The sequence below is a fragment of the Myiozetetes cayanensis genome, unplaced genomic scaffold, assembly GCF_022539395.1.
Source record: "Myiozetetes cayanensis isolate MyiCay16 unplaced genomic scaffold, myiCay2020 scf35, whole genome shotgun sequence".
Taxonomy (NCBI): domain Eukaryota; kingdom Metazoa; phylum Chordata; class Aves; order Passeriformes; family Tyrannidae; genus Myiozetetes; species Myiozetetes cayanensis.
In genome coordinates, this window is record NW_026087577.1 from 164,999 (window position 1) to 188,467 (window position 23,469).

General features: G+C 67.7%; 3 protein-coding genes across 4 annotated transcripts; all 3 read right to left on the minus strand.

Moving 5' to 3' along the window:
- Positions 1 to 221: 221 nt before the first annotated feature.
- Positions 222 to 3,449, minus strand: SLC50A1 (solute carrier family 50 member 1). Its single transcript, XM_050327873.1, has 6 exons — positions 3,336 to 3,449; positions 1,932 to 2,009; positions 1,711 to 1,834; positions 1,481 to 1,639; positions 1,296 to 1,415; positions 222 to 620 (listed from the first exon to the last, which is right to left on the minus strand). Exons 1-6 carry the CDS (start codon positions 3,398 to 3,400, stop codon positions 519 to 521), a joined length of 648 nt encoding a protein of 215 aa, XP_050183830.1. The 5' UTR covers positions 3,401 to 3,449; the 3' UTR covers positions 222 to 518.
- A 1,628-nt stretch (positions 3,450 to 5,077) lies between these two features.
- EFNA1 (ephrin A1) lies at positions 5,078 to 11,247 on the minus strand. The gene is given in 7 exon segments (XM_050327794.1): positions 5,078 to 5,742; positions 5,744 to 5,808; positions 6,276 to 6,326; positions 6,593 to 6,658; positions 6,747 to 7,042; positions 8,465 to 8,514; positions 11,206 to 11,247. Coding segments are annotated over 7 exon segments (807 nt in total). The 3' UTR covers positions 5,078 to 5,505.
- A 2,521-nt stretch (positions 11,248 to 13,768) lies between these two features.
- EFNA3 (ephrin A3) lies at positions 13,769 to 23,144 on the minus strand. 2 transcript variants are annotated; one of them, XM_050327864.1, is made up of 5 exons: positions 22,976 to 23,141; positions 15,488 to 15,777; positions 14,847 to 14,912; positions 14,620 to 14,697; positions 13,769 to 14,484 (listed from the first exon to the last, which is right to left on the minus strand). In XM_050327864.1, exons 1-5 carry the CDS (start codon positions 23,086 to 23,088, stop codon positions 14,363 to 14,365), a joined length of 669 nt encoding a protein of 222 aa, XP_050183821.1. In that variant the 5' UTR covers positions 23,089 to 23,141; the 3' UTR covers positions 13,769 to 14,362. The 2 variants fall into 2 exon arrangements, with proteins under 2 accessions (XP_050183821.1, XP_050183822.1); XM_050327865.1 differs by lacking the exon at positions 14,620 to 14,697 and having other exon boundaries at positions 22,976 to 23,144.
- Between the last annotated feature and the right edge of the window lie 325 nt (positions 23,145 to 23,469).

Consider the following 23,469-nt stretch of genomic DNA (forward strand, 5'->3'; position numbering starts at 1 on the left):
CCAACCCAGTCCCATGCCCAGTCCCTTCCCGGCACCAGGGCTGATGCTTCTTTAATGCTGGAAAGGTTTGCTGGAGCCTAGAGGGTGGCAGGATGAGGCCCCACCATGAGGAGCCCCTGGATGGTCCTGAGTAGCCCCCAAAGTGGCTGTGGGGACACGAGCCATCCCAGCCCCTGCAACAGGACACCAGGAGGATGGAGGGACAAAGACCAGGCGCTGGGAAGTCTCTGATTTATTAAAAGGCACTTGAATCTGTACAAAAACAAAAGATGCCCAGGCCCCTGGCAGCCCCAGCCCGGCACCAGGCAGGGCCGTGGGCACGGAAGACCATCTTCCCACCCTGGGATCTGGGGGTGCTCCTGGCACCCCGAAGGCATCGCTGAAGGATGCGGGGCTGGGTCGCACCGAGGCAGGAGATGCCTCCTGGTGTCCCCTCTGGGAGGGGGCAGCAGTGGCACCCGGGGCTGTGGCGGCAGGGCCAGCCCGGGCTGGAGTTGGGGGGCTCCTCGGGGGGCCCCTCAGGCGGGCAGGGGGCTGTAAGACTTGTCCTGCCCTGGCCGGTACCACCGGAACAGCCAGAACCGCACGAGGCTGGTGACGATCCCCGGCACGTTGGGGACCTGCGGGAGGACACGGGGGGAGAGCGGATCTACCCCTCCCCCCTTGCCGTGCCGGGGGTGGTTTGTTGGCCCCGTCCCAGCTAATTAATTAAAATCAATCGTCATCGTGCCGAGCCTTGTCACGGGCTCAGCCGGGTGACACACGCGGCGCTGGATGGGGCCGGCCCCGAGCCAACGGCTCAGCTGGGCCAGGAGCGGGGCGGGATGGGCTGGGATGGGGTTGGGATGGACTGGAGTGGGGTGGGATGGAGCGGGATGGGATGGGGATGGCGTTGGAATGGAGTGGGATGGGATGGAGTGGGCTGAAATAGAGTGGGATGGGATGGAGTGGGATGGGGATGAGATGGGATGGGGATGGGTTTGGGGTCACGATGCGAATGTGATGCGATGGGGTTGGAATACAGTGGAATGGGGTGGGATGGGATCGAGGGGGATGGGTCATGATGGGGATGTGGTGGGATGGGGATGAGGTGGGATGGCATGGAGTGAGATGGGTCAGAATGGGGATGTGCTGGGATGGAGTGGGGTGGGATTGGGGTTGGATGGAATAGAGTGGGATGGGTCACGATGGGGATGTGCTGGGATAGAGTGGGATGGGGTTGGGATGGGATAGGGTGGTATGAGGATAGGACAGGACAGGACAGCATCCCCTGGCTGCCCACCACCCCAACCCACCGTGATGTAGGGGTCATGCAGCTGCAGGCCATAGAGTGTCCAGCTGCTGGAGGCCACGAAGGTGGTGACGGTCAAGGGGAAGGACAAGCACCGCGTGGACTTGCTCCGGACAACCTTGGCCTGCAGGAGCAAACGTCAGGCTGGGCCCGGGCTGGGCCACCCCAGCTCCTCCCAGCCCCACACACCAGGTCAGCCAGCGGTGAGAGGTACATGGTGATGGTGAAGACGCTGCAGAAGAGCCCCAGCTGCCCCAGGCGCATCCCCGTGTCCACCAGGAGGGCGAAGTAGCCGCAGCCGGTGACCACCACGGCCAGGAGCAGCAGGATCTGCAGCAGCACAGGGCCCTGGGGGGAGGACAGGGGGATGTCAGGGCGAGGGTCCCCCTGTCCCCCCACCCCCCAGGCCACTGCCCCACCTTGGCAGGGCTGTAGTAGAGGTACACCAGGATGTAGAGGGTCTGCAGTGCCGCCCCGATGGCGTTGACGGTGATGAGTGTCCCGTCCCCCTTCAGGCAGCCATAGCCCAGCCAGCCCACGTTGCTGCAGAGAGACACGGCACAGGGGCTGGGCTGCAGCCCAGGGGACCACCCCAAATCTGTGTGAACCCCCCTCCTCCCAGGGCATGACCCCACTGTACTTGGCATCAGTGGTGAGGAAGGGCAGGAACTGGATGTTCTCCACACTCTTGGTTGCCAACATCTGGCGCAGGTCAGACCTGGGGAGAGCAGGGGGCAGCGGCCTCCTGGGCACCCACCAGTGCTGGGGGTAGGGGGGGCTACAGTCTCTGCTGCCAGCTGGCACTGCACCCCTCAACTCCCCTCCACTGCACCCCCAAATCCCTCTGCACCAGCCACCCACGACCCTCCCTGCACCCCCAAACTGACTCTGGTGGTGCCCCCACTGCACCACCAAACCAGCCCTGGTGCCCTCCCCATTGCACCCTTCCATGGCCCTCACTGCACCCCAAAAACTGGCCCCAGTGCCCTCCCCATTGCACCACTCCATGACCCTCACTGCACCCCACAAACTGACTGCAGGGCTGCCCCCACTGCACCCCCAAACCAGCCCTAGGGCCTTCCCTATTGCACCCTCAAATGCTCCCCCCATGGCCTCCACTGCAGACCCCAAAATGTCTCTGGTGCCCTCCCTGTTGCACCCCCCACCCTCCCCCAGGACCCCCATTACACCCCAAAACTAGTCGTGGTGTCCTCATTGTACTCCCACCCCCCCGGACCCCCCTGCACCCTCAAATTCCCCCCATGGTTTCCACTGCACCCCAAAACTGGCCCTGGTGTCCTCATTGCACCCCCAATCCCTCCATGGACCCCCTACCCACCACCATAGTCCCCACTGCACCCCTAAACTGACCCTGGTGTCCTCACTGCACGCCCAACCTCCCCATGTCCCCCACTGCACCCCCAATGCCCCATGGACCCCCATTACACCCCAAAACTGGTCCTGATGTCCTCATTGCACCCCCAACCTCCCCATGTCCCCCAATGTCTCCCTATGGACCCCATTACACCCCAAGACTGGCCCTGGTGTCCTCATTGCACCCCCAACCACCCCAAAACTGGCCCTGGTGTCCTCACTGCACCCCCAGCTCCCCCATGGGCCCCCATTACACCCTAAACTGGTCCTGGTGTCCTCACTGCACTCCCAACCTCCCCATGGATCCCACTGCACCCCAACACCTCCATGGGCTCCCATTACACCCCAAAACTGGCCCTGGTGTCCTCATTGCACCTCCAACCACCTATGGGTCCCTGTTACACCCCACAACTGGCCCTGGTGTCCTCACTGCACCCCCAACCACCCCATGGTCCCCACTGCACCCCCAACCCCCCATGGGCCCCCATTACACCCCAAACTGACTCTAGATGTACTCATTGCACCCCCAATCCCCCATGGGCTCCCATTACACCCCAAAACTGCCCCTGGTGTCCTCACTGCACCCCTGGCCCCACTGCATCCCCAAACCGGTCCCGGTGCTCCCCACCCTCGCCCTCGCCCCCTCCCGGTGCCGCCGCCGGTCGCTCACAGGCCGGTGGCGAACATGGCGAGGGTGGCGGCCAGGCAGAGCCCGGCGAGCACCGACGTGGCCATCCCGGGGCACCGGGAACCGGCCACAGGGCCCCGGCGGCGGCAGGGGCGGGGCGGGGCGGGACGCACTACCGGGGAGGGACCGGCCGCGCACCGGGAGGGGCCGGAGGGGATCCGGCACCGAGCGACAGCAGCGACAAACACCGGGGACAGTGGGAGGCGCCTCCGGTGTCGCGTGTCCTCAGTGCCCCCCTCCTCCCCTCCCCAGTTTTTGGGAGTCCCCCTCCCCCAGTTCCGCGTGCCCCTGTGACCCCAATTCTTTAGGATCCTGTGTCCCTGGATCCCCAGTTCCAGGAGCTTCGAGTCCCTGTGCCCCCCGCCTCGCTGCGGTGCCCACCCCCCTCCCCCTTCATCCTGGAGGTCACTCATCCCCATAAGCCAAATTTCCCCAAGGTGCCGCCTTTCCAGGACCCTCTGTCCCTGAGGGGGGGGGGGTCACACAGCCCTGTGACCCCGATTCCCTGAGATCCAGCTTCTCCAGGACCCCCTGTCCCTGGGGTCCCCCACAATATCCCGGGGGGGGTGTGACACAGCCCTGTTACCCTGATTCCCTGAGATCACATCTCTCCAGGATGCTCCCCAATTCCAGGGGTCTCATGTTCTTGTGACTCCAACCTTCCCAGGGTTGCCCCCCACCCCCATCCTGGGGGTCACACAGCCCTGTGACCCCAAACCCCCAAGATCCTGAATCCCTGGAATCCCCACTTCCAGGGACCTCAAGTCCCCGTGACCCCATCTCCCCAGAGTTCTCCCCCCACCCCCCAAATCCTGGGCGTCACACAGCCCTGTGACCCCAATTCCCTGAGATTCCACCTCTCTGGGACCTTCCATCCCTGGGGGCCACAATTCCAGGGGCCTCACGTCCATGTGATCCCACCTCCCCAAGACCCTGCATTCCCAGGGTTCCCCAATTCCCTCCCCCTCCCCAGATCCCTGTGACCCTCATTCCCCATTATCTTGCATGCCTAGGATCCCCAATTCCAGGGGTCTCATGTCCCTGTGACCCCATCTCCCCAGGGTGCTCTCCCCCACATCCGGGGGGGAGTCACACATCCCTGTGACCCCAATTTCCCAAGATCCCACCTCTCCATGACCCTCCATTGCAGGATCCCCAATTCCAAGGGCCTCAAGCCCCAGTGACCCCAGCTCCCTGCACCCCCAGCACCTCAAGGGTCCCACATGCCTGGAGTCCCCCTTTGTGATCTCCCATCCCCCTATCCCTGAGACCACCATCCCCCTTCCCAGAGCCACACACTCCCAGGGATCCACCACTCCCCCCTGGGGGACCCTGGGGTGCAGCCAGGCCGTGTCCCCAGCCCAGCCCTGGGGGCTCTTGCTGCACCTCACCCCCCTCCTCACCACCAGTGGGGTCTGTCCCACCCCCTGGGATCTGTTCCAGGAGTTGCTGCCCCACACCTGGAAGTTCAGCCCAGTGCAGGGGGAAGGGCCCCCCCTCCTCCTTCCCCTCCCCCTGGCCCGGGAGGCCTTTGTGTCACCAGATAAAGCCGGGGCCAGTGCCAGCCACCGTGGCACTTTGCCACTTCACAGCCCGGTGCAAACACCAGCCAATTAATTAATTAACCAGCCCAACACCCCATGGGGACCAGGAGAGCCTGGCCCCCCGGAGGGGGTGGATGACCCTTTGCCCCCCACAGCCCCAGGAGATCAGCGTGGTTTTGGTTATTTATTCCAGACAATTGTATAAAAAGTTCCGTGTTAAAAAGCTGTACAAAGGGGGTGGGGAGGGTGGCTGGGGGGCCCCTCCGACACCCAGCGGAGGGGGGGATGATGGGGAAGGGCCAGGGGATGAAGGGTGGAGAAGGGGCACAGCACGGTGGGGAGGGGAATGTCTCCTACAGCCCCGCTCCTCTGGCTGCCAGGGCGGCTCCAGCCTGTCCAGGCTCCCCGAGACGGTGACACCGGGGGTCAGCAGAACCCCCTGCACTGCTGCTGCCCCACGTCCCCGCCTGCAGGACACGTCCCAGTCCAAGCCCACCGCCGGGAGAGCCCCGAGGGTGGTGGGCAAGCTCAGCTGCGGGGCAGGGGTGCCAGCCCCCCACTCCTCTCCAGTCCAAGGCACAGAAGCCCCTCCAGTTCCAGGCTCCCTCTCAGCCTTCTCCTTCCATCCTGGAAGGGCCAGCGGAGCCCGAGGGCTCCGTCTGCTCCGATGGCTTCGGGCCCTTCAGCCCCGTTAATACTGACAAATCCTGTCCTGGCCTGGCTGTGCGCAGGGCAGGCATGTGGGGACCACGGGGGTCCCCAACCTCGGCGGCTCCGGGCATGTGGGGCAGCTCAGAGCCCCTGTGGCACCAGGAGTGGCAGGAGGAGGATGATGAAGGTGAAGGGGCGGCTGCTGCTGCGCATGGCCGAGTTCTGCCCCACGCTCCTCAGCACGTGTGCGGCCGCGTCATCTGCGGGGAGGGGAAGGAGGGGGGGGCAGAGGAGCCGTCAGAGAACCCCAAGAGAAGGAGCTGAGCCCCAAGCCAGTAGCACGTCACCCCTGCACAGCGGGTGCCACCAGCACTGGCCCCTCCACCAGTCCTGGTGACTCCAGGAGGGGCAGCTGGGGTCAACCCAATGCCCTCCCCACCCCAACTCCCCCCTCCAACCCCCAATCCCCTCCACGAAGGTGGCTGGGGTCAGTTTGGAGACCTCCTTCACAGCAGCCCCAGTGTTCCCCCTGGGAGGGCACCTGGGCTCAGCCCAGTGTCCCCCAACCCCAGTCCCCCTGAAGGGCAGTTGGGCTCAGCCCAGTGTCCCCCACAACCCCCAGTTTCCCCTGAAGGGCAGTTGGGCTCAGCCAGTGTCCCCACAACCCCCAGTCCCCCCTGAAGGGCAGTTGGGCTCAGCCCCCATCTGCCCCCAGCCCCCAACCTACCTGCCTGGATCCTCCCCTTCTGTGTCGAGGCTGGGAGAGGCGGTGCCGGAGCTGTGGAGCAAACAGGGAGGGGTCACACCAGGGAAGGGCAGTGCCCAAACTCCCCCCCTCAAAACCCCAGTTTCACCACGGGCTGTCCCCCCTCCCTCCCCAAGCCACCAACACCTTCCCGGCCGAGCTGTGCGTGCCCACACCCCGGGCTGGCCGAGGGCCACGGCCGGGCCGTGACTCAGCTCAGCCAAGGCCACGCTGGGCACCGGCGCCTCAGGCGGGAAAGGGGGGCCACGGGGGGACCCTGGGGGGGCGATGATACTCACTGCCTTTGCCGGTGACTGTCACCTTCAGCTTCAGGCAGGCCTCACCATGGTGGTGGATGGGCTTGGCTGCAAAGGGGGAGGTGGGTTAGGGGTGGAAAGAGCTCGACGGGGAACCCCCCCTGCAGGTCCCCCTGAGCCCCTCCCCAGCACTCACAGATGTAGTAGTAGCTGTGCCCCTCCCTGAACTCCTTGCCCAGCGTGAAGGGGGTGAAGCGCTGGAACTTCTCCGAGAACTTCTCGGGGCCGTGCAGGGCGCTGGGTTTGTTGCATTCCCAGCGGATCTGCTCCTTGGAGCTGGGCTTGCAGGCCTGGAACTCCTCGAGCTCCACCAGGTACAGGGTGTAGCGCTCCATGACCCGGGGGTCCACGCTGCCCTCCTCGTAGTGGGGGCAGATGATGTCCAGGTAGTCGTTCAGGCGAACCTCCACCGTGTAGTCACTCCACAGGAACCTGTGGCAGGAGGGAGGGTCAGGGGGTCAGCACCGCGGGGGGGAGGGCCTTACTTGCACTCCCAAATCCCCCACACCTACGTGGGAGCAGCCCCCTGCCCGCAGCAGCTCTGGGACAGAGCACCTTTGAGTCCACCCTTCCCCAAGCCGAGTCCCACAGCACCTGGAATGGCTTTGATAGGACACCCCCCCGCCCCCAGCCTTCCCTCCGCCCCGGCTTGGTCCCCCCCGGCAGTGAGTGGTGAGCGCACTCCACTTCCCAGCGCTCCCCAGGAGCCGGGGAGCAGGGAGGGGACCGGCTGGGACGCGCACCCTGCCCGCACCCTGCCCGGCCCAGCGCTGCCGGAGCAGGAGGCGTCGCGGCTCTCGCCGTGGGGCAGCCAGCCCGGCTCCAGTTGCGCCCCACACCCCGCCCGGAGGGGGGGGACACGCCGGGGGCCTCCGCCGCGACCCCACCTCGCTGGCTGCGGTAGCCCCGGGAGGGCACAGCCACTCGCGGGGACAACCCCCTGCTCCCCAAACCCTGTGGGGGGACACAGCCCTACAACCTGGGGGGACACGGCTCGGGGAGGGGGGAGAACCCCCACGACTTGGGGAGGGGGGAGACCCAGCCCAGGGAAGGAGGGGAACCCACACAGCGCAGGGGGAGCGTTGGTGCCCAAGTGGGGGGCACTCCCACAGCCCGGGGGTCATGGCCCAGGGAGAGGCACCCCCACAGTCTGGGGGTCAAGAGAGCAAGGGAAGGCTCCACTAAAGCCAAGGGGGACACTTCTAGAGTCTTAAGGAGGTCACCCCTACAACCGGGGGCGGAGAGAAGGGGGCACACCTACAATCAGGGGGTGTCACTGCCCGAGGGACTCCCCTACAACCGCAGGGGGCGGGGGTTATGACCCTGGGGGGCAGAAGCGAGGCACCCCTACAACCTGCGAGGGTCACGATCCCGGTGGGGCAACCTTACAACCAGGGGCGGATCATGGCCCCGAGGGAAGGTGGGGGGGTACCCCCAGAGTCTGTGGGGCTGTTGCTTGTGCTGGGGTCACACCGCAGTTCCCGCCTGCCCTGGGGGCCGCTGAGCCGGGAGGGGAGGGCCCGCTCAGGTCTGCCCCCTCTCCCCCCCGCACATCCTGCCCCGTGTTTGTCAACACGGTCCCCGGGGCCGGCGCCGGGGCTGGCGCCGTGCCCCCCCCGCGGGAAGGAAGCGGCCCCTTCGCACGGCCCTGGGAACGGAAGGGCCCCTCCGGGCGCACCTGGACCGGCCCCGCCGCCCCCCCGCGCGGCCCCCGCACCGTGCTCCGCACCGGCCCCCGCCGTCCCGTCACCACAAAGGCCGCCGAGGGAGCCGAGCGACGCCGCCCGCGCCCTCGGGGCGGCGGGTCCCGCTCCCGGTGCGTGTGCTCGGCGGGGGGTCCCAGGGGTCACTCACCGGGGGTTGGAGCTGTTCCAGAACACCGTGTGCCGCTCGGCCACCGCCGCCTATCAGCCCTAGCAGGGTCAGGGCACCCCGGCCACCCATCGCTCCGCAGGTGCTCCGATCCACAGGCGGCCCCGCGCCCGCCCCGCCATAAGTGCGGCCCCGCCGCCGCCGCCCCCGCCCCCGCCCCGCGCCCGCACAACAACACACGGGACGGGGGGAGGAACGCACGACACACCCCCCTCACTGCGGCTGGTACGGGGCAAAGGGACACAAACACCGGCACCGGGCAGGGGGACATACACCTCACACCCCCGGGACCGGGAAAGGGGTCACACATCCTCCCACACCGGCACCGGCCAGGGGGGACACACCCCCCCACACCGGGACCAGCACCGGGACCGGGAAGGGGAACACACCCCCCTCTACCGGGACCGACACCGGGCAGGGACACACAGAACCCCACACACCCACCGAGGGACCCTCACCGCGTAGGGACCCCACACACCCACGGTCGCGGCTCAGGGGGCTCGGGGGGGGGGCTGGTCCTGCCCGGCAGCACCCACCAGCCTTAGTCCCGCGTGGGTGTGTGTGGGAGGATCACCCTGGCCTGGTGGTCTTCATGGTGTGACCGAGGGGCTGAGCGGACCCTCCTTACCTGGGGAGTCTGGCTGAGGTGGGGGGACCCCTTTCCCAAGACCCCAGGAGTGAGGCAGGGGCCTGTGGGTGCAGGATGGGGGCTGTAGGTGCAGAGTGGGGGGCTGTAGGTGCAGAGTAGGGGTATGTGGGTGCAGGATGAGGGCTATAGGTGCAGGGTCGGGGTTATAGGTGCAGGATTAGGGCTGTGGGTGCAGAATTAGGGCTGTGGGTGCAGAGTAGGGGCCTGTAGGTGCAGAGTGGGGAGCTGTAAGTGCAGGATTAGGGCTGTGGGTGCAGAATTAGGGCTGTGGGTGCAGAATAGAGGGCTGTGGGTGCAGAGTAGGGGGCTGGATCAGGCTGTAGGTGCAGAGATAGGGGCTGTGGGTGCAGAATTAGGGCTGTGGGTGCAGAGTAGGGGGCTGTGGGTGCAAGATGGGGGCTGTGGGTGCAGGATCAGGGCTGTAGGTGCAGGATGGGGGGCTGTGGGTGCAGGATCAGGGCTGTAGGTGCAGGATAGGGGGCTGTGGGTGCAGGATCAGGGCTGTAGGTGCAGGTAGGGGCTGTGGGGTGCAGGATTAGGGCTGTAGGTGCAGAGTGGGGGACTGTAGGTGCAGAGTGGGGGGCTGTAGGTGCAGGATCAGGGCTGTAGGTGCAGGATGGAGGGTTGTAGGTGCAGACTGGGGGGCTGTGGGTGCAGGATCAGGGCTGTAGATGCAGGATCCAGGGTGCAGAGTGGGGCTTAGGTGCAGGATCAGGGCTGTGGGTGCAGGAATGGGGGCTGTAGGTGCAGGATCCAGGTGCAGGATGGGGGCTGTAGAGTGCAGGATCAGTGCAGGTGCAGGATCAGGTGCAGGATCGGGGCTGTGGGTGCAGGGATAGGGGGCTGTAGGTGCAGGATCGGGGCTGTAGGTGCAGAATGGGGGGCTGTAGGTGCAGGATCAGGTGCAGGATCAGGGCTGTAGGTGCAGGATCAGGGCTGTAGGTGCAGGATCGGGGCTGTAGGTGCAGGATCAGGTGCAGGATCAGGGCTGTAGGTGCAGAATGGGGGCTGGGTAGGCATCAGCGTGGGTGCAGGATCAGTGCTGTAGGTGCAGGATCAGGTGCAGGATCAGGGCTGTAGGTGCAGGATCGGGGCTGTAGGTGCAGGATGGGGGCTGTAGGTGCAGAATGGGGGGCTGTAGGTGCAGGATCAGGTGCAGGATGTGGGGCTGTAGGTGCAGGATCAGGGCTATGGGTGCAGGATCAGGGCTGTAGGTGCAGATGGGGGACTGTGGGTGCGGAGCAGGGGGTGGGCACGGTGGGCACGCCGCCACAGCCCGGCGGCAGCGCGGTGCCTCGCTGTCGGCTCCCATTTGCTCCTGACACGGATCCATCCGTGTCCTGGCCGGAGTGCGCGACGCTCCGCCGCGTGTTGTGAAGCGATAACTCAGCCGCATTTGCAAAACAACTTTCCTCTTGTTTATTCCATAATGATCCATTGATTGTGGGTAATGTTGCATGCCCTGTGCCGCAGCGGGCGCGCAGCGCTCCCCTGGCACGCGGCGGGGGCTCCGGCAGGCGCCGGTGCCGCGACCGGAGAGAGCTGCACCGAGGGCTCCCACGAGGCACCAGGCTGTGGGGCCGAGTGCCCCACATCCCACCTGCACCCTGGAGCACCCCAGCCTTTCTTTCTCTCTCTCTCTCTCTCTCTCTCTCCCCACCCTCGCTCCCGGGAAGGGGGACCGGCTTCTTCCCTCTCATCCTCCCTGGCTGCGGCCAGGCCTGACATCATCTGTAATGACGGTGCGAGGCCTCTGCTCCCCGGGACGCCGGCGCTGCCGTGGCTTGTACAGAGGAGCAGCTCCCGGGAACACCCCTTGGGATCCGAGAGCTGGAGCGTGGCACGTGCAGGCCACGGTGGTGGGAGCTGGTGCCACGGTCCCAGCTTTGCCCTGGTACTGCCGTCACCATGGCAGGGACACACCGGGATGGGGACTGGGGGAACCGAGTCAGGGAGCAGTGAGGAGGGGCTGGGCAGCCCTGGGTGCCTGAACCCCGTGCTGGCCCTGCTGGGGGCATGATGACCCTCCTGGGGCACCACTCTGGATCCACCTCCTGGCACTGGGATGTGGTACCCAACTCTGTTGGCCGAGGGGCCCCCCTGCCTCCTCTGCCATGGTCCCCAGCCCTGTAGCAGGACCACTAGCACACAGGGAAGGGGGCTGGAAGTGAGGCCGTGGGGATGCATCAGGACTTGGTGTCACCACCATGCCTTGCCCACGGCACCGGTGGAGGGACTGGGGGTGGAAGGACAAGCCCGTGTGCCCTGCTGAGGACAGCCTGATGGACAACCTAGGGCTGGAGAGTGTCCCATTACTTCTACCAGGGCGTGGCAGTGGGGTACAGGGTGGGCAGCACCCTGGGCAGGGTGGGCACCCCCCCGCAGCAGCACTTGGGGGTGCCAGTGGTTCTGCACACGTGGCACATGCAGTCATGGCCACGGCCACGGCACCAGGGAGCAGGTAATGGTGGGCCGGGATTGGTGCCCGTGCCAGCAGGACAAAGGTGAGGCCATTCCGTGCTGTAAACACCAGCGCTGCACGGCGTGGGGCAGGTGGGGCCGGCCGGAGGCAAACTCGTGACAAAGTGTTTATGGTTTCTCGGCTGGGGACACCCGGGAGTGCCTTGGCCCCTGCCTGGGCTGACGTCACCCCTGCGAGGCTGGGGGAGGAAGAGGAGCCCGTCCAGTCCTTGGCCGGGAGCGAAGGCCGCGGTGCCATGCGGTGCCAGGTGCGTGCAGCCCGGCAGGTAGGCACGGCCCGGTGCCAGGCTGTGCCCAGCAGGGGCAGAGCCATGGCCCTGGGGCTGTCCAGCCGTGCCAGCACCTCACACCTTTGCCTGGAGAGCAGGAATCGCCCAGCACTGACCAGGTCGGCCAGAGCTATCCCAGAATGAGGCAGAGCCTCGTGCCACAGGGCTGCTCCCGGCGCACATCCCCTTCCCACGGACACTGCCAGGGCTGTGGAGTCCTCCAGCACTCGAGGGGCACCCAAACCTCCCTCCCTTGACTTGGGGCAGTTAGGGTAACCCCAATGCTGCAGCAGCACCCCAGAAGTCTCCTGGCGTGGCCAGGCTGCCCCGCTGTGCCCAGCCCGAGGGCACAGAGCGGAGCAGGACTGGGTGGCCGGGCCCCGTGGTGCCGTCGGCGGTGCCACGCACGCACCGGGAGCGGTGCCAGGGTCGAGGCAAATGGCAGGAAGGATCCTGCAGGCAGGGAGGGCTCTTTGTGCCAGAGTGGCAACTCCAGCCCTCGCACCCCCTCAGGGCACCGGGCAGCGGGGCTGTGCCACCACTCCGTGTGCCACCGTCATGGCACCACACAGGGACAGGGGCTGTGGTTGGTCCCTGGCACCCACACCCTGCCGGATACGGCCCTTGGTAGTGCCGGTGGTGCTGCCATGGACGCACCATGCCCACCCTGCCCTGTGTCAGCCTCGGGTACCAGCGGCACGCCGAGACCCCCGGGTGGGGGGTCCGTGGCAGGGACCTCAGCCCCACGCCAGGCCGGGCCTGTCGGAGCGCGGGGGGTAAGTGGGGAGCCCGGCGCCTGCCGGGAGCGCTACCAGGACCCGTCCGACGGGTTCGTCGGCTCTTCCCGCACCCGGACAAGCCCGGGCCGGCGGGACACCCAGCCACCGCCCAGCAAAGCAGCGCCTGTTGGGTGGGGGAGAGCGGCCGCCCTGCCCGCCGCGGCTGCGGGGACTCCCCCGGCACAGCAACACACCCCGGGAGAGGGGCCACAGCCCCCACATCCCACACTGCTCTGTGGGGAGAGCGGCTGCCCCACTCCCTGGGGACACTGAGCCCCCTCAGCCCTGTGGAGTGCAGGGTTAGGACCCCACAGCTGCTCCCCTGTGCCCATGGGGGCTGTGGGGGGCTGGCTGTGCCCCACTCCTCCATGACCCCAGTGAAAGCCCCCTGAGAAACGACTCCAGCCCCAGGCACAACCCCAACCCCCACACCTCCTTGCCTGGCTGGAGGCACCGAGGAAGAGCCGAGGGCATTCCCCGTTCCTGCAGCAGACGCCAACGTGTGCCAGATCCCCCCAGAGCCGGCAGGAGCCGGCATGCCTGGCAGAGCCAGACGCGCCGGGGGTGGGGTGGGGGGGTTATGCCGGGGTTCCCATGGGGCTCCCAGCACCCCATGGCTGCTCGCCCTGTGCAGCTGCTGAGGATGGCAAGGAAGGCTCTCCCACACCCACTGCCCCCAACACCACCCCAGCACCCCCAGGTGCCAAGGCCCTCCCACCCCCCAAGCTGCCCTTACCTGTGGGCTCTCCTGCTGTCCGTGCTGTTTTCCTGCTGGAAGCACCGGATCCCTGCCAGACACTCCATGTTGGTGCTGGGGGGTCGATGGGAAGCAGAGCCAGCGGAGGGGTGCACCCTGCAGCCCCACTTGCCACGGCTGGAGCTGTTGTGCCTGGTAAGGTGGGTGGAGGTCAGTCCTCAGACCTGACCCCCTGCCCTGGCTGGAGACCCCCCGGGCGCCAAAGCCCCTCCAAGGGCCGGGAGCGCTGCACGCCACCGTGACAGGGGTCCGTGGTTTTTTTTTTTTTATCCTTTTATTATTTTTTTTTTAATAGACTAAGAGCAGAATATGAAAATCACCAGCCAAAGCACTTGAAAAAAAGGTCGAGAATGTTTTTTTTTTCGTTTTTGTTTTTTTGTTTTGTTTTGTTCTGTTTTGTTTTTCCCCAAAAAGTGTCTGTGCGTTTGCATAGGTCGGGTCTTCACGGAAGACGAGGAAAATCCAACACGTTCGACTATGTACAAGCCAGCCCGGGGCCGGCGCCGCTGCCTATGGTACAGTATAGATATATCTCTGTAGTCGCTCTCTGTACAGTATGTATAGATCTATATGGGTATGTACAGGCTGCCCGGCCCTGGGGGGGGCCCTGCCCTCACCAGGCTCCCCCTCGTGGAGCTGCCCCCCAAGCCCCAGGGCACGGGGTGGGCTGCGGGCAGGACCCCGCGGCACAGGACGGTGTCGGCAGGAGGTGTGGCGCGTCCCTGCGGACGTGGCCGCGCCCGTTGGCGGGGTGGGAGGCGAGTCCAGCCAGGATCGGCGCATGCCACGATCCCCGCCCCGCAGGGCAGCTCTGCGGGCGGCTCTCCGGGCAGGGGTGGTGGTGGTCCCGCAGTGGTTCCCCCGCTGGCTCTCAGGAGGGGCGGCAGGTCGGGGGGGCCGCACTCGGCAGAGCGGCGCTGGCCGGGCCCCCGCGGGCGCCGGGAGCTACGAGGCCAACAGGGTCATGAGGAAGAGCGCGGCGGCCACGGCCAGGGGCAAGTGTTCCCGCTTGGGGCTGGTGCCACTGATGCTCTTCTCCAGCTTCGGCATCTCCGGGTTGAAGTTCTCTGCGGGGAACAGCGAGAGGGTGAGGGGGCAGCGGGGCGGCCCCCAACCCCCACCCCCAGTCAGCTGGGGCTGCCCCAAAGGCGGCGGCGGGGGGGACGCGGCGCTGCGGGGCCGGGGGGCTCTGCCTGACTCACCCAGGTCCTCGATCTTCACCTCGGGCCGCAGGGTGAACTGGGGCAGGGTGGGCGCCAGCTTCTCCCCGGAGTGTGACGCTGTAGAGGGAGAGAGGGAACGGGGGTCACGCTCCCTGGATGCCCTGTGCTGCTGCCCCCCCTGCCCAGGGAGGGAGAGGGGACCCGCCGGCCAGCCACGCCGCCCCCCGCTCGCCCACAGCCCCCAGGGTGGGCACAGAGGTACTTACTGGAGGCGCAGCAGACGAACACCTTCATCTTCAGGCAGGCCCGGCGGTGGTTGTGTGTTGGTGTGGCTGCAAGGCAAGAGAGGGCTGGGGGTGGCTCTGTGGCAATGACCCCAGCCCTGGGCACCCCTGGGCATGGGGGTGTCTGGTCCTGCCCAGGGGTGTGCTCTGGGCTGGAGGAATGCAGCAGCACCCCAAATCCTGCACTGCATCAGCACCTGAATCCTGTGCCAACAGCCTGTACCAGCATCCCAATCCGGCACCACCACCCCAATCCTGCATCCTCCATCCTACACCAGCACCCCCCAGCACCCCCATCCTGCACCAGCACCTTCACCCACACCCCCATGCCATCCTTCCATCTTTCCCCATGCCCCATCTCTCCCCCACATCATGCACCCTCCCCGCACCATCAACCCCTCCCTGACCCCCATCCCAGAGCTCCGGGTGCCCACTCTTAGGGAAGGGGGAACAACTGCCCAGCTGCGGGAGGTGCAGGGACAGCCCCAGCTTTGGGGTTGGCCCTTGCTGGGGGCGCAGAGGGGCCCCACAGGATGGGGGGACTCCCCGAGGAGGGACATGGGGTGACCCAGCCGGGGCTGGGGGGGGCTGTGTGGGGGTCCCGCCCCGCGGCCCCCACGTACAGATGTAGTAGTACTCCTGCCCCGCGCGGAACTCGTAGCCCAGTGAGAAGGCGCTGTAGCGCTGGAACTTCTCCGAGAACTTGATGGGGCTGTGGGGCGCGTGGGGCCGGTTGCACTCCCAGCGCTTGAAGCCCTGGCTGGTGTTGCAGGTGCGATACCCCTCCGCGTTCACCATGTACAGCACGTACTGCTCCAGCCGGTGCTCGGGCACCGAGGCGTTATAGTGCGGGCAGTAGATGTCCAGGTAGTCGTTGACGTTCACCTGCACTGTGTAACCCTCCCGCCGCAGGCTGCAAGGGAAGGAGGGGATGGCGGGGGTCAGGGACACGCCCCGCACCTCCCCAGACACCGCCCACCTCCTCCCTGGGGACCCAGAGACTGGACAAGGAGCAAGTTGCAGACTGGGGACACTGGAAGCAGCAGCACCCCCTGCTCGACCTCCGTGTGGAGCCCCCGTCGCAGCGGGGCCGTGCAGCCCCACGGACCTGTGGAGCAGAATCAACATCCCCGGGGGCACGAGTGGGGTGGGAGAAGATCTGTTGTCAAGCCACATGCACGGGTGGGATGGGCAAACGCACAGGCACGCGTGACGGCACTGCCAGGTCCTGCTGGGAACGTGCCAGCAGCCTCAAGGAGGAGACACGCACAGCACGATGAACAGACGGACCCAGAGTGGCATCGGGGTCCTGCAGGCAGCACGGTCCCCACGGCGCGCAGCCCCTGGGTGTGCGGGGAACCCCGGCATTCCCTGGCATTCTCTGCCTCCAGCAGCCCAGAGCCGACCCACCGCGGCCGCCCACCACGGCCCTGGCACGCGCGGCAGCTCGGAGCCAGGATTTCTCACCCCGCTCTGGCTAATCCCGTTAGTTCGTTAATGCCGTAAAGGGTGGCCCTGGGGGAGCCTCATTTACATTGATTAGGAGCAGCAATCCCCTCAGATCCACTCAGGAGAGGCTCCGCTGGCTCCTAATCCGCGCCCGACGGAAATCCCGGCCGCGGTAATCCTCGCCGCCGCGCTGACCCGCTGCTCCTGCCAATTAATTACCACCCGGCGCTGGCTCGGCACCGAGCCCGCCGCGACAGCACCCGACCCTGACCGGACCACGCTCGGCGCTGCCTCAGCGCTGCCTCGGGGAAGAGGGGGGGGGTCCCGAGCCCGGATCCCGCGGGGCACGGACCGCGGCATCCCGGCACACGCGGCCGAGCTCCCCCGTGCAGCTCCAGCTCGCGGCGCACCGCTCCGGATCGCGGCTCTTTTAGCGGGCATAAACCCCGCTCTGCGAGTTCCCACCACGCGGGGCTCCCCCTTGGCCCGCCGAAGGTCCCGCCGCCCCTCCCTCGCAGCCGAGCGTTCGCCGGGTCTCCCCGGCAGGGCCGGGCAGGGCCGCACGTGCAGGCGCCCCACCCTGCACCATCGCCCCCGGCGCTGTTTGGGGAGCCCCGGCACCGCCGGCGCCCGCGGCACTCCAGGAGCCGAGCGGCAGAGACAGAACTAAAAGGGGGACGTAGTGTCGGGCAGCAAAAAAATGGGAAGGGGGGGTGGGCCGAGAAGCGTCGCCTCCGGCACTTCTTGGGGGGCAACGGCTGGGGGGGGCTGATGGTGGAGCTCGTCCGCCGTGGGACAGGGAGCGGAGATCCACGCGGCCCCTCCCTCGCTGCGCAGCCGCTACTCCGCAGCCCAGCCCGGCACCCGCCGGCAACTGCTCCGCCGGGAAGGTGCTGAGGCAGCCACCCTTGCTCAGCGGGCGCCGGGACCTTTCATCTTCTCCCTTTGATGTGGTGGGAAGGGGGGCGGGCCGGGGGGGGGGTGCAGAAAAAGGCTTGTTATTAAAGAAATGGCCCCAAGGAGAAATTCGCAATTAACTCCACGCGGGACGCGGAGCTGGGACGCCGGCGTACCCCAATAGCTGCTCCCCACACCGGGGCGGGCTGTGGATGTGCCAGGGGATCGAGGGACCGGAGGAAGCGTCACACGCGGCTCCGCGTCCCACCGTGCCAGGGGAAACCCTGTCCTGGTGTGCTGGGGAGCTGTAAACCCCCCCCTCTTCCCCTGCGGCACCCAGCGCTGAGACACAGCCCCCCCTGGGACCCCACGCTGGGGCTCGTTAAGCAGCGGCTCATTAGGAAGAGTGGCTCCTGATAAACAGCCTCGCTAACGAGGCACCAACGTCTCCCCCCGGGGCTGGGACACACCAGCACCCACGGTGGGGCTCAGGGGCCCCAGGTGGTGTGGTGAGGGCCCCGTGGTAGTCACTGCCAGCTGCCATGGCATGCCGGGAGCTCCAGAGCATCAGAGCATCATCAGCTACTGGGAGGGCTGGGGAATGGCCCCACAAGGAGGCAGCCACAGGGCCACCACGGCCTGAAGCACAGCCAGGGGACCCCGGCAGCAGCTTCAGTCACAACGCTGTGTCCCTGCCGTACTTGGCTCCTGCACAGTCACTGTAGAGCAGCATCTCATGCAGCTGGATACCCCTAAACCCAGTAGCTCCCCCAGCACCATGGCCAAAGCACCCCGAGACCTGTTGGTAGCACTGTGGGCCCTGGTTTGGGGTAGAAGGGCAGGAACAGTCACCCTGAGAAAGGGACTCGGCCTCTTTCCTCACTGCCACCCACCCCAGGGCAGGCACAGGCTGCCCCGTCCCAGGGTCAGGAGGGACCCTCCATCTCCCAGGCTCCGGCGGCCACGGCCTGGCCAGCAGGGCACGGTGGGCTCCAGCAGTGCCCGAAGGGTTAAGTGCGGGAGGAGAACGGGCAGCATCACTTCTGCACGACTGCGTTTGTAGAGCAGGGTGGTACCTTCCAGCAGCCTGTCATGCTGGGCAGATGGATGTCCCCTGGCATCACCGGCCCCGGGCTCGGCGCCCACCGGCCCCGCACCGGAGGGACCCCGGTGGGACCCTGGTACCTGGCAGGCCGCAGCAGCCACCGGTGGGCTGGGCGGCCGCTCCGCTCCCATCTGCTGCCATAAATCCGGGCTGCGTGCCGCGCGCTGGCTCCCGCACTGCCGGGGAGCGCCTGGTGCACTGCAGCACGCCCCAGCAGCGGTGGCACGGCACGGACCAGACCCCCGTCTGGACCCCCACGCTGCAGACTCATCCACGTGGGTGTGGGAGAAGCCTGGAGGGCAGTGGGGCTGGAGTGGGGCTCAGCACCCCATGCTGGCGGTGCCAGTGGTGATGAGCGGGGCGATGCGGGGCGTCCCCCATGTGGTGACTGCACGGTGCCCCCGGCAATGGACACCCCCACCCAGCACAGCCAGGCCCTTTGTTTGGCTCCAGCAGCTTCGTCCTTTTGGCGCATCCGGGGCCCATCGATCACCAGGGGAACAAAAAAGTGCCATTGATTTACGAGTCCCCTTCCTGTCACCCCGCGCCACAGCGAGAGGCAAAGGCGCACTGACCGCCCTGGCCGCAATGGACAGAGGGGCAGACAGACCAACCGTCCCCCTGCACCCACCGCTCAGCCAGCCGGGGAGACACGGGGGGAGCTCAGCGTGGCTCCCCCCACCCCGTGCCAGCCCTCCCCACGCAGCCAGCGCTGCACAGTCACGGCGCCCAGACGGCCACGCACACGCGCGCTGGCTCGGCAGACAGCGCCTGCGACGCAGCCCACGCACGCGGGTGGCACCGAGCCACGGCACAACCCCCCCCTCCAGCCTCCCCCCGGCCTCGCCTGGCGCAGCCGCAAGGCGCGGGCGCTAACGGCACCGCCGGCACACCGTGTCCCCGGGGCCACCTCCCTGCGTGGGGAACTGGGGCTACGGGGGCGGGGTGGGGAGAGGACGGGGGGCTGCTCCATAGGCGGAGGGGCTGGGGTGCCAGCAGGCATCTGAGGTGATCCACAAGCACCCCGGCACTCCAGCATCACCCTACAGGTTGCCCCCACTCCCCCCCCTCCCCATCACTATTGACGGCCATGCGATCCCTGTAATCCCGGCTAAAGCCGGCACCTTCCCATGTTGCTAACAAGATCAATGAGGTTTCTAATTGGGTTTTAATTAAACCATCAATCTGCAACCGGTGACTCAATTACCAGCCCGGGCAGGAGCAGGTGGCCCCGGCCCTGTTGCACCCCAACAACGTGGCCGCTTCTCCCATGGGAACCCCGGCTGCGGAGCCGGGGCTCGGTGCCGCCCAGCGCCGTGACTCACTGGGCACGGCACCCTCTGCCCCCGGGCACCCACTCCTGCCAGCACTACGCCAGGCACCCCTGGGTGGGTGGCAGGGGGCTCTGGGTGCACTGAAGACCAGCCTGGAGAGCACAGCCATGGGGTGGGGGGTGGCCAAGCCCCCCTCAGCTGGCCTGGGGATACCACACCTGTTGTCATCACCACCATCCCCTCCTCCATCCCTGCAGCCAAGCGGGGAACTGCCCCTGCTCGGGCACAACTGCCCCGTGCCCCACAGCACCTCCCACTGGATGCCCCCAGACCCACCAGGGAGGGGGGATCCCTCCTGCTGCTGCCACCATCCTGTGGGTGCCAGTGGATGCAATGGAGGGATCCCTCTGTGCACAGCCCCGGTGTTGGGGTCTGGCTGATGCAGGGGAGCCTGGGCCCCCTCCAGACCCCTTCTGTAGGGACATGGTTCCTCTCTTGCATGAGATGCTCCCCACTGAGCCTGCTCTGTGCTGGGGCTCTCCAGAGCCCACTCCAGAGCCCACTCCAGAGCCCACTCCAGCCCTCACCGCCTGCGACACAACCTCAGCCAGATAAAAGCCACCTTGAAGAGGTGAGCGTGGCGGCAGCGACGGTGCTGGGGGGGGGCTGCATGACCTGGGGGTCGCACACAGTGCTGGGCCCTCCCTTCACACAGGTGGGCTCTGACCCCCCCACCTCAGCCAGGCACCAGCACCACGCTGTGTACTCCCCATCTCACAGCCTCCCCCCACTCTGCCTCATCCACTGCACCCAGTGCCCTCACTACCAGCACCCTCAGTCCCCACAACGGAGTCAGTGGCAGAGCATGGCACACCCCAACCCGCTCTGGGGGACTCCTGGGGGCTGCAGCAGTGGCAGGGGGTGCTGGCCATACCTGTGTCCACGCACAGGGACAGATCACTGTCCCCATCTCAGCAGCTGGGACACCCAGCAGGGAGGTGGCATCCACCAGCACCAGCCTGCCAGGGCCCGGCTCGGCTGGGGACACCCCATGAGCCTCTGACCTCGCTTCGTGGGGCACTCCAGGGTCACAGCCCCTCCAAAAGCCAGTGCTGAGTGGGATACAACTACCCTGCAGCTTTGCCTCGTGCCGTCAGGCCTGTTCCTGGCAGGACTTGGGATTGGAGGGCAGGGACCAACCAAAGGTCATCCCACAGCCCCAGGGCTCACTGGCAGCCACCAGAGGAGGTGATGGGACAGACAGATGGAATGTGCAGCTGGACCGACAACTGGCCGAGCAGGAGCAGGATCCGAGGATCCCGCCTTCACACCTCCCCAGGGCTTTGCAGACACACCCCAAACCCACAGCACGAGGGGTGTCCCGGCCTGCTCGGTGACCCTCCCTGGCACCCCCAGCCGTCCCTCGCGTGGCTGGGGGGGCTGAGCTGCCACCAGCCCCCTGCTCCCTGAGGCACCATCGACGGGCTCCATGGGTTGCCCCTCACCCCATCCTCCCGCCGAGGGCGGCCCCAGGGCCACCTGTGGGGGCACGGTGGGACATGCCATAGATTTGTGGGGTGCCTGGCGCAGCCCCCAAGGAGCGGCCGCAGCCGACACCCCCCTCCTCCCTGGAGAGCCCCGCAGGGCCGCGCTGGGCTTGTTTATGGCTCCGCTTGCAGCGGGGTTGCTGGGATTTGCAGGCTGCGGCCCAGGGAGCCTAATTCCCCCCATAATTTATCTAATCCAGACACTTTGCCGTGCGGCTGTAATTGCGTCCGAGCTGCCGCACTGCCTAACAATAAATATCAGCTCCGGAGTCCCTGGGACACGGCTCTGCCGCAGCCGCCCCCACCGCGCCGCCCGTGCCCTGAGCCGGACGCCGGCGGCCACGCCAGACACGCGTGCGCGGCGGGTGCGGGTGTCTGGCTGCAACACCCTCGGCGTGGCACGGTGGGGGCACTGATGGCACCCCCTCCACCCTGTCCCTCGAGAGGTGCCAGAGCACCAGCAGGTCACCGGCGCCGATGGGGTGGGGACACTGGGTTGTGGCAGGACAAGGGTGGGGGAGCGGGTGGGTCCCACCTGTCCATGTCGTGGCAGTGTCACCGTGTGGGGACGAGGCCGGGGGTGAGGCGGGGGGTCCAGCCGGAGCAGAGGGGCCTGGGGAACGCTGAGCGCTGCGGGGCGAGCCCGGCACCTCGCCATTGTGCTGCGCCTCGGCACGTCGCACACACGCACGATTTATGGGGCCCGAGCTTCCGCCTGGCGACACAATCTCAATGGCAGGGGAGGGGGCTGTCGGGGCTGCTCCCACCCCGCACAAAGGGGCGCAGGGCTTGGGGGGAGCCCTGGGGAGCCCCCTCACCGACGGGCACCAAGGGGATGCTCTGGCTGGATGCACGTCCCCGCCACACCCCTGGGCGCTCACGCTGGTGAGGGACGGGGAGGTGGGCGATGGCAGCGGGCGCAGATCCCCCTGGAGAGGTCCGCAGACACACCACGGGCACGCAGCCCCCCCTCCTCGGGGGGGCCCAGCCCAGATCGGCCCCATCACACACTCGCTCTCAGGTGTGGGTGCCACGCAGCCCCCCCGCGCCGGCGAGGGCAGGGGCAGCCCCGGCGCAGGGTGTGAGGGAGGGGCTGCGCGTCCACGACCACCGAGCCCTGGTTGCTCCCCTCCCGGTAGCCGTTCCCAACCTCCGCTAGCACCCCCCACCGCCCCCGCAGCCCCGGGAACCACCGCCGCCGGCCCGGGGATGCCAGTGCTGCCGATCCGAGGTGGTGGGGGTCGGCGGGCACCTGTCGGGCCAACCCGCCTCCACCGCGCCGCCGGTGCCGCTCCCGCACCCAGACAGGCGCGGGGCGCGTCTGGAGGTGGGAGCAAGACCCCTGCCCGCCCCGGCGCACCGGGAGGTGGATGCATGGGAGTGGCTGGACGCTTCCGATGCCCCCGGCAGGTCAGCGCTGTCGGGGGGCTGTGGGGGACTCTGCCCTCAGTGCCCACGACCCACCGCGCCCGCACCGGGAGCCGCCGAGCCCCGCCCGGCAGCGCGGCCACGGGAACACGAACCGGCCGGGCGGCTGCCCCTCTCCCCTTGGAGCAACCTCCGCCCCCGCGGGCAGGACGAGGGGCAGCGGGGGCACCGGCACGGGGGGCCCGGCGGCCCCGCCCGCACGAGGGCGCCGCGCGGAGACCGGCACCGGGGGAAGGGGGGGGTCCCTCATTCCCGGTGTCACCCGCCGCCCCCCGCGCATCCTTCAGCGCGATCCCCGCCGCGTCCCCGCCGCGTCCTTCCCGGCGGCGCCCCCCGCCCCGCGCCGTCCCGGGGACACCCTCCAAAACCCCCCGCCTCCCGGTGCGGGTCCCAGCGCCCGCCCGCACTCACTGCGGGTTGGAGCTGTTCCAGTGCACGGCGTGCCGGTTGCCCAGGGCCCCCGGCGGCCCCCGGCCCGGTAGCAGCAGCAGCAGCGGGAGCAGGGGCAGGAGCCCAGCCGCCATCCTGCCGCCGCCCGAGCCCGCCGCGATCCGGGGGAATGGAGGGAGAACCGAGCCCGAGCCGCCCGCGCCCCGCGGCCCCGGCGCCCAGCTCCGCCCCGCGCGCTCCCGCCGCCGCCGCGCCCCCGCGCGCGCTCCCGCCGCCGCCCCGGGCCCGCCCGCCCCGGCATCGGCACCGGCACTGGGCTCGGGCCGCGGGTTCCCGCGGGTGGAGGCACCCGGGTGGATCCCACGGGGATCAGGTGCCACCGGAATCTCGTTGGGATCCCCCGGGTTGGGGCATCCATGCCAGGTCCCACCTGGATCAGATGCCACTGATGTTGTTGGGGTCTGACTGGGATGCCCCTAGGTGGGGAAACGGGGTCTGGGTCTAACTGGGACCTG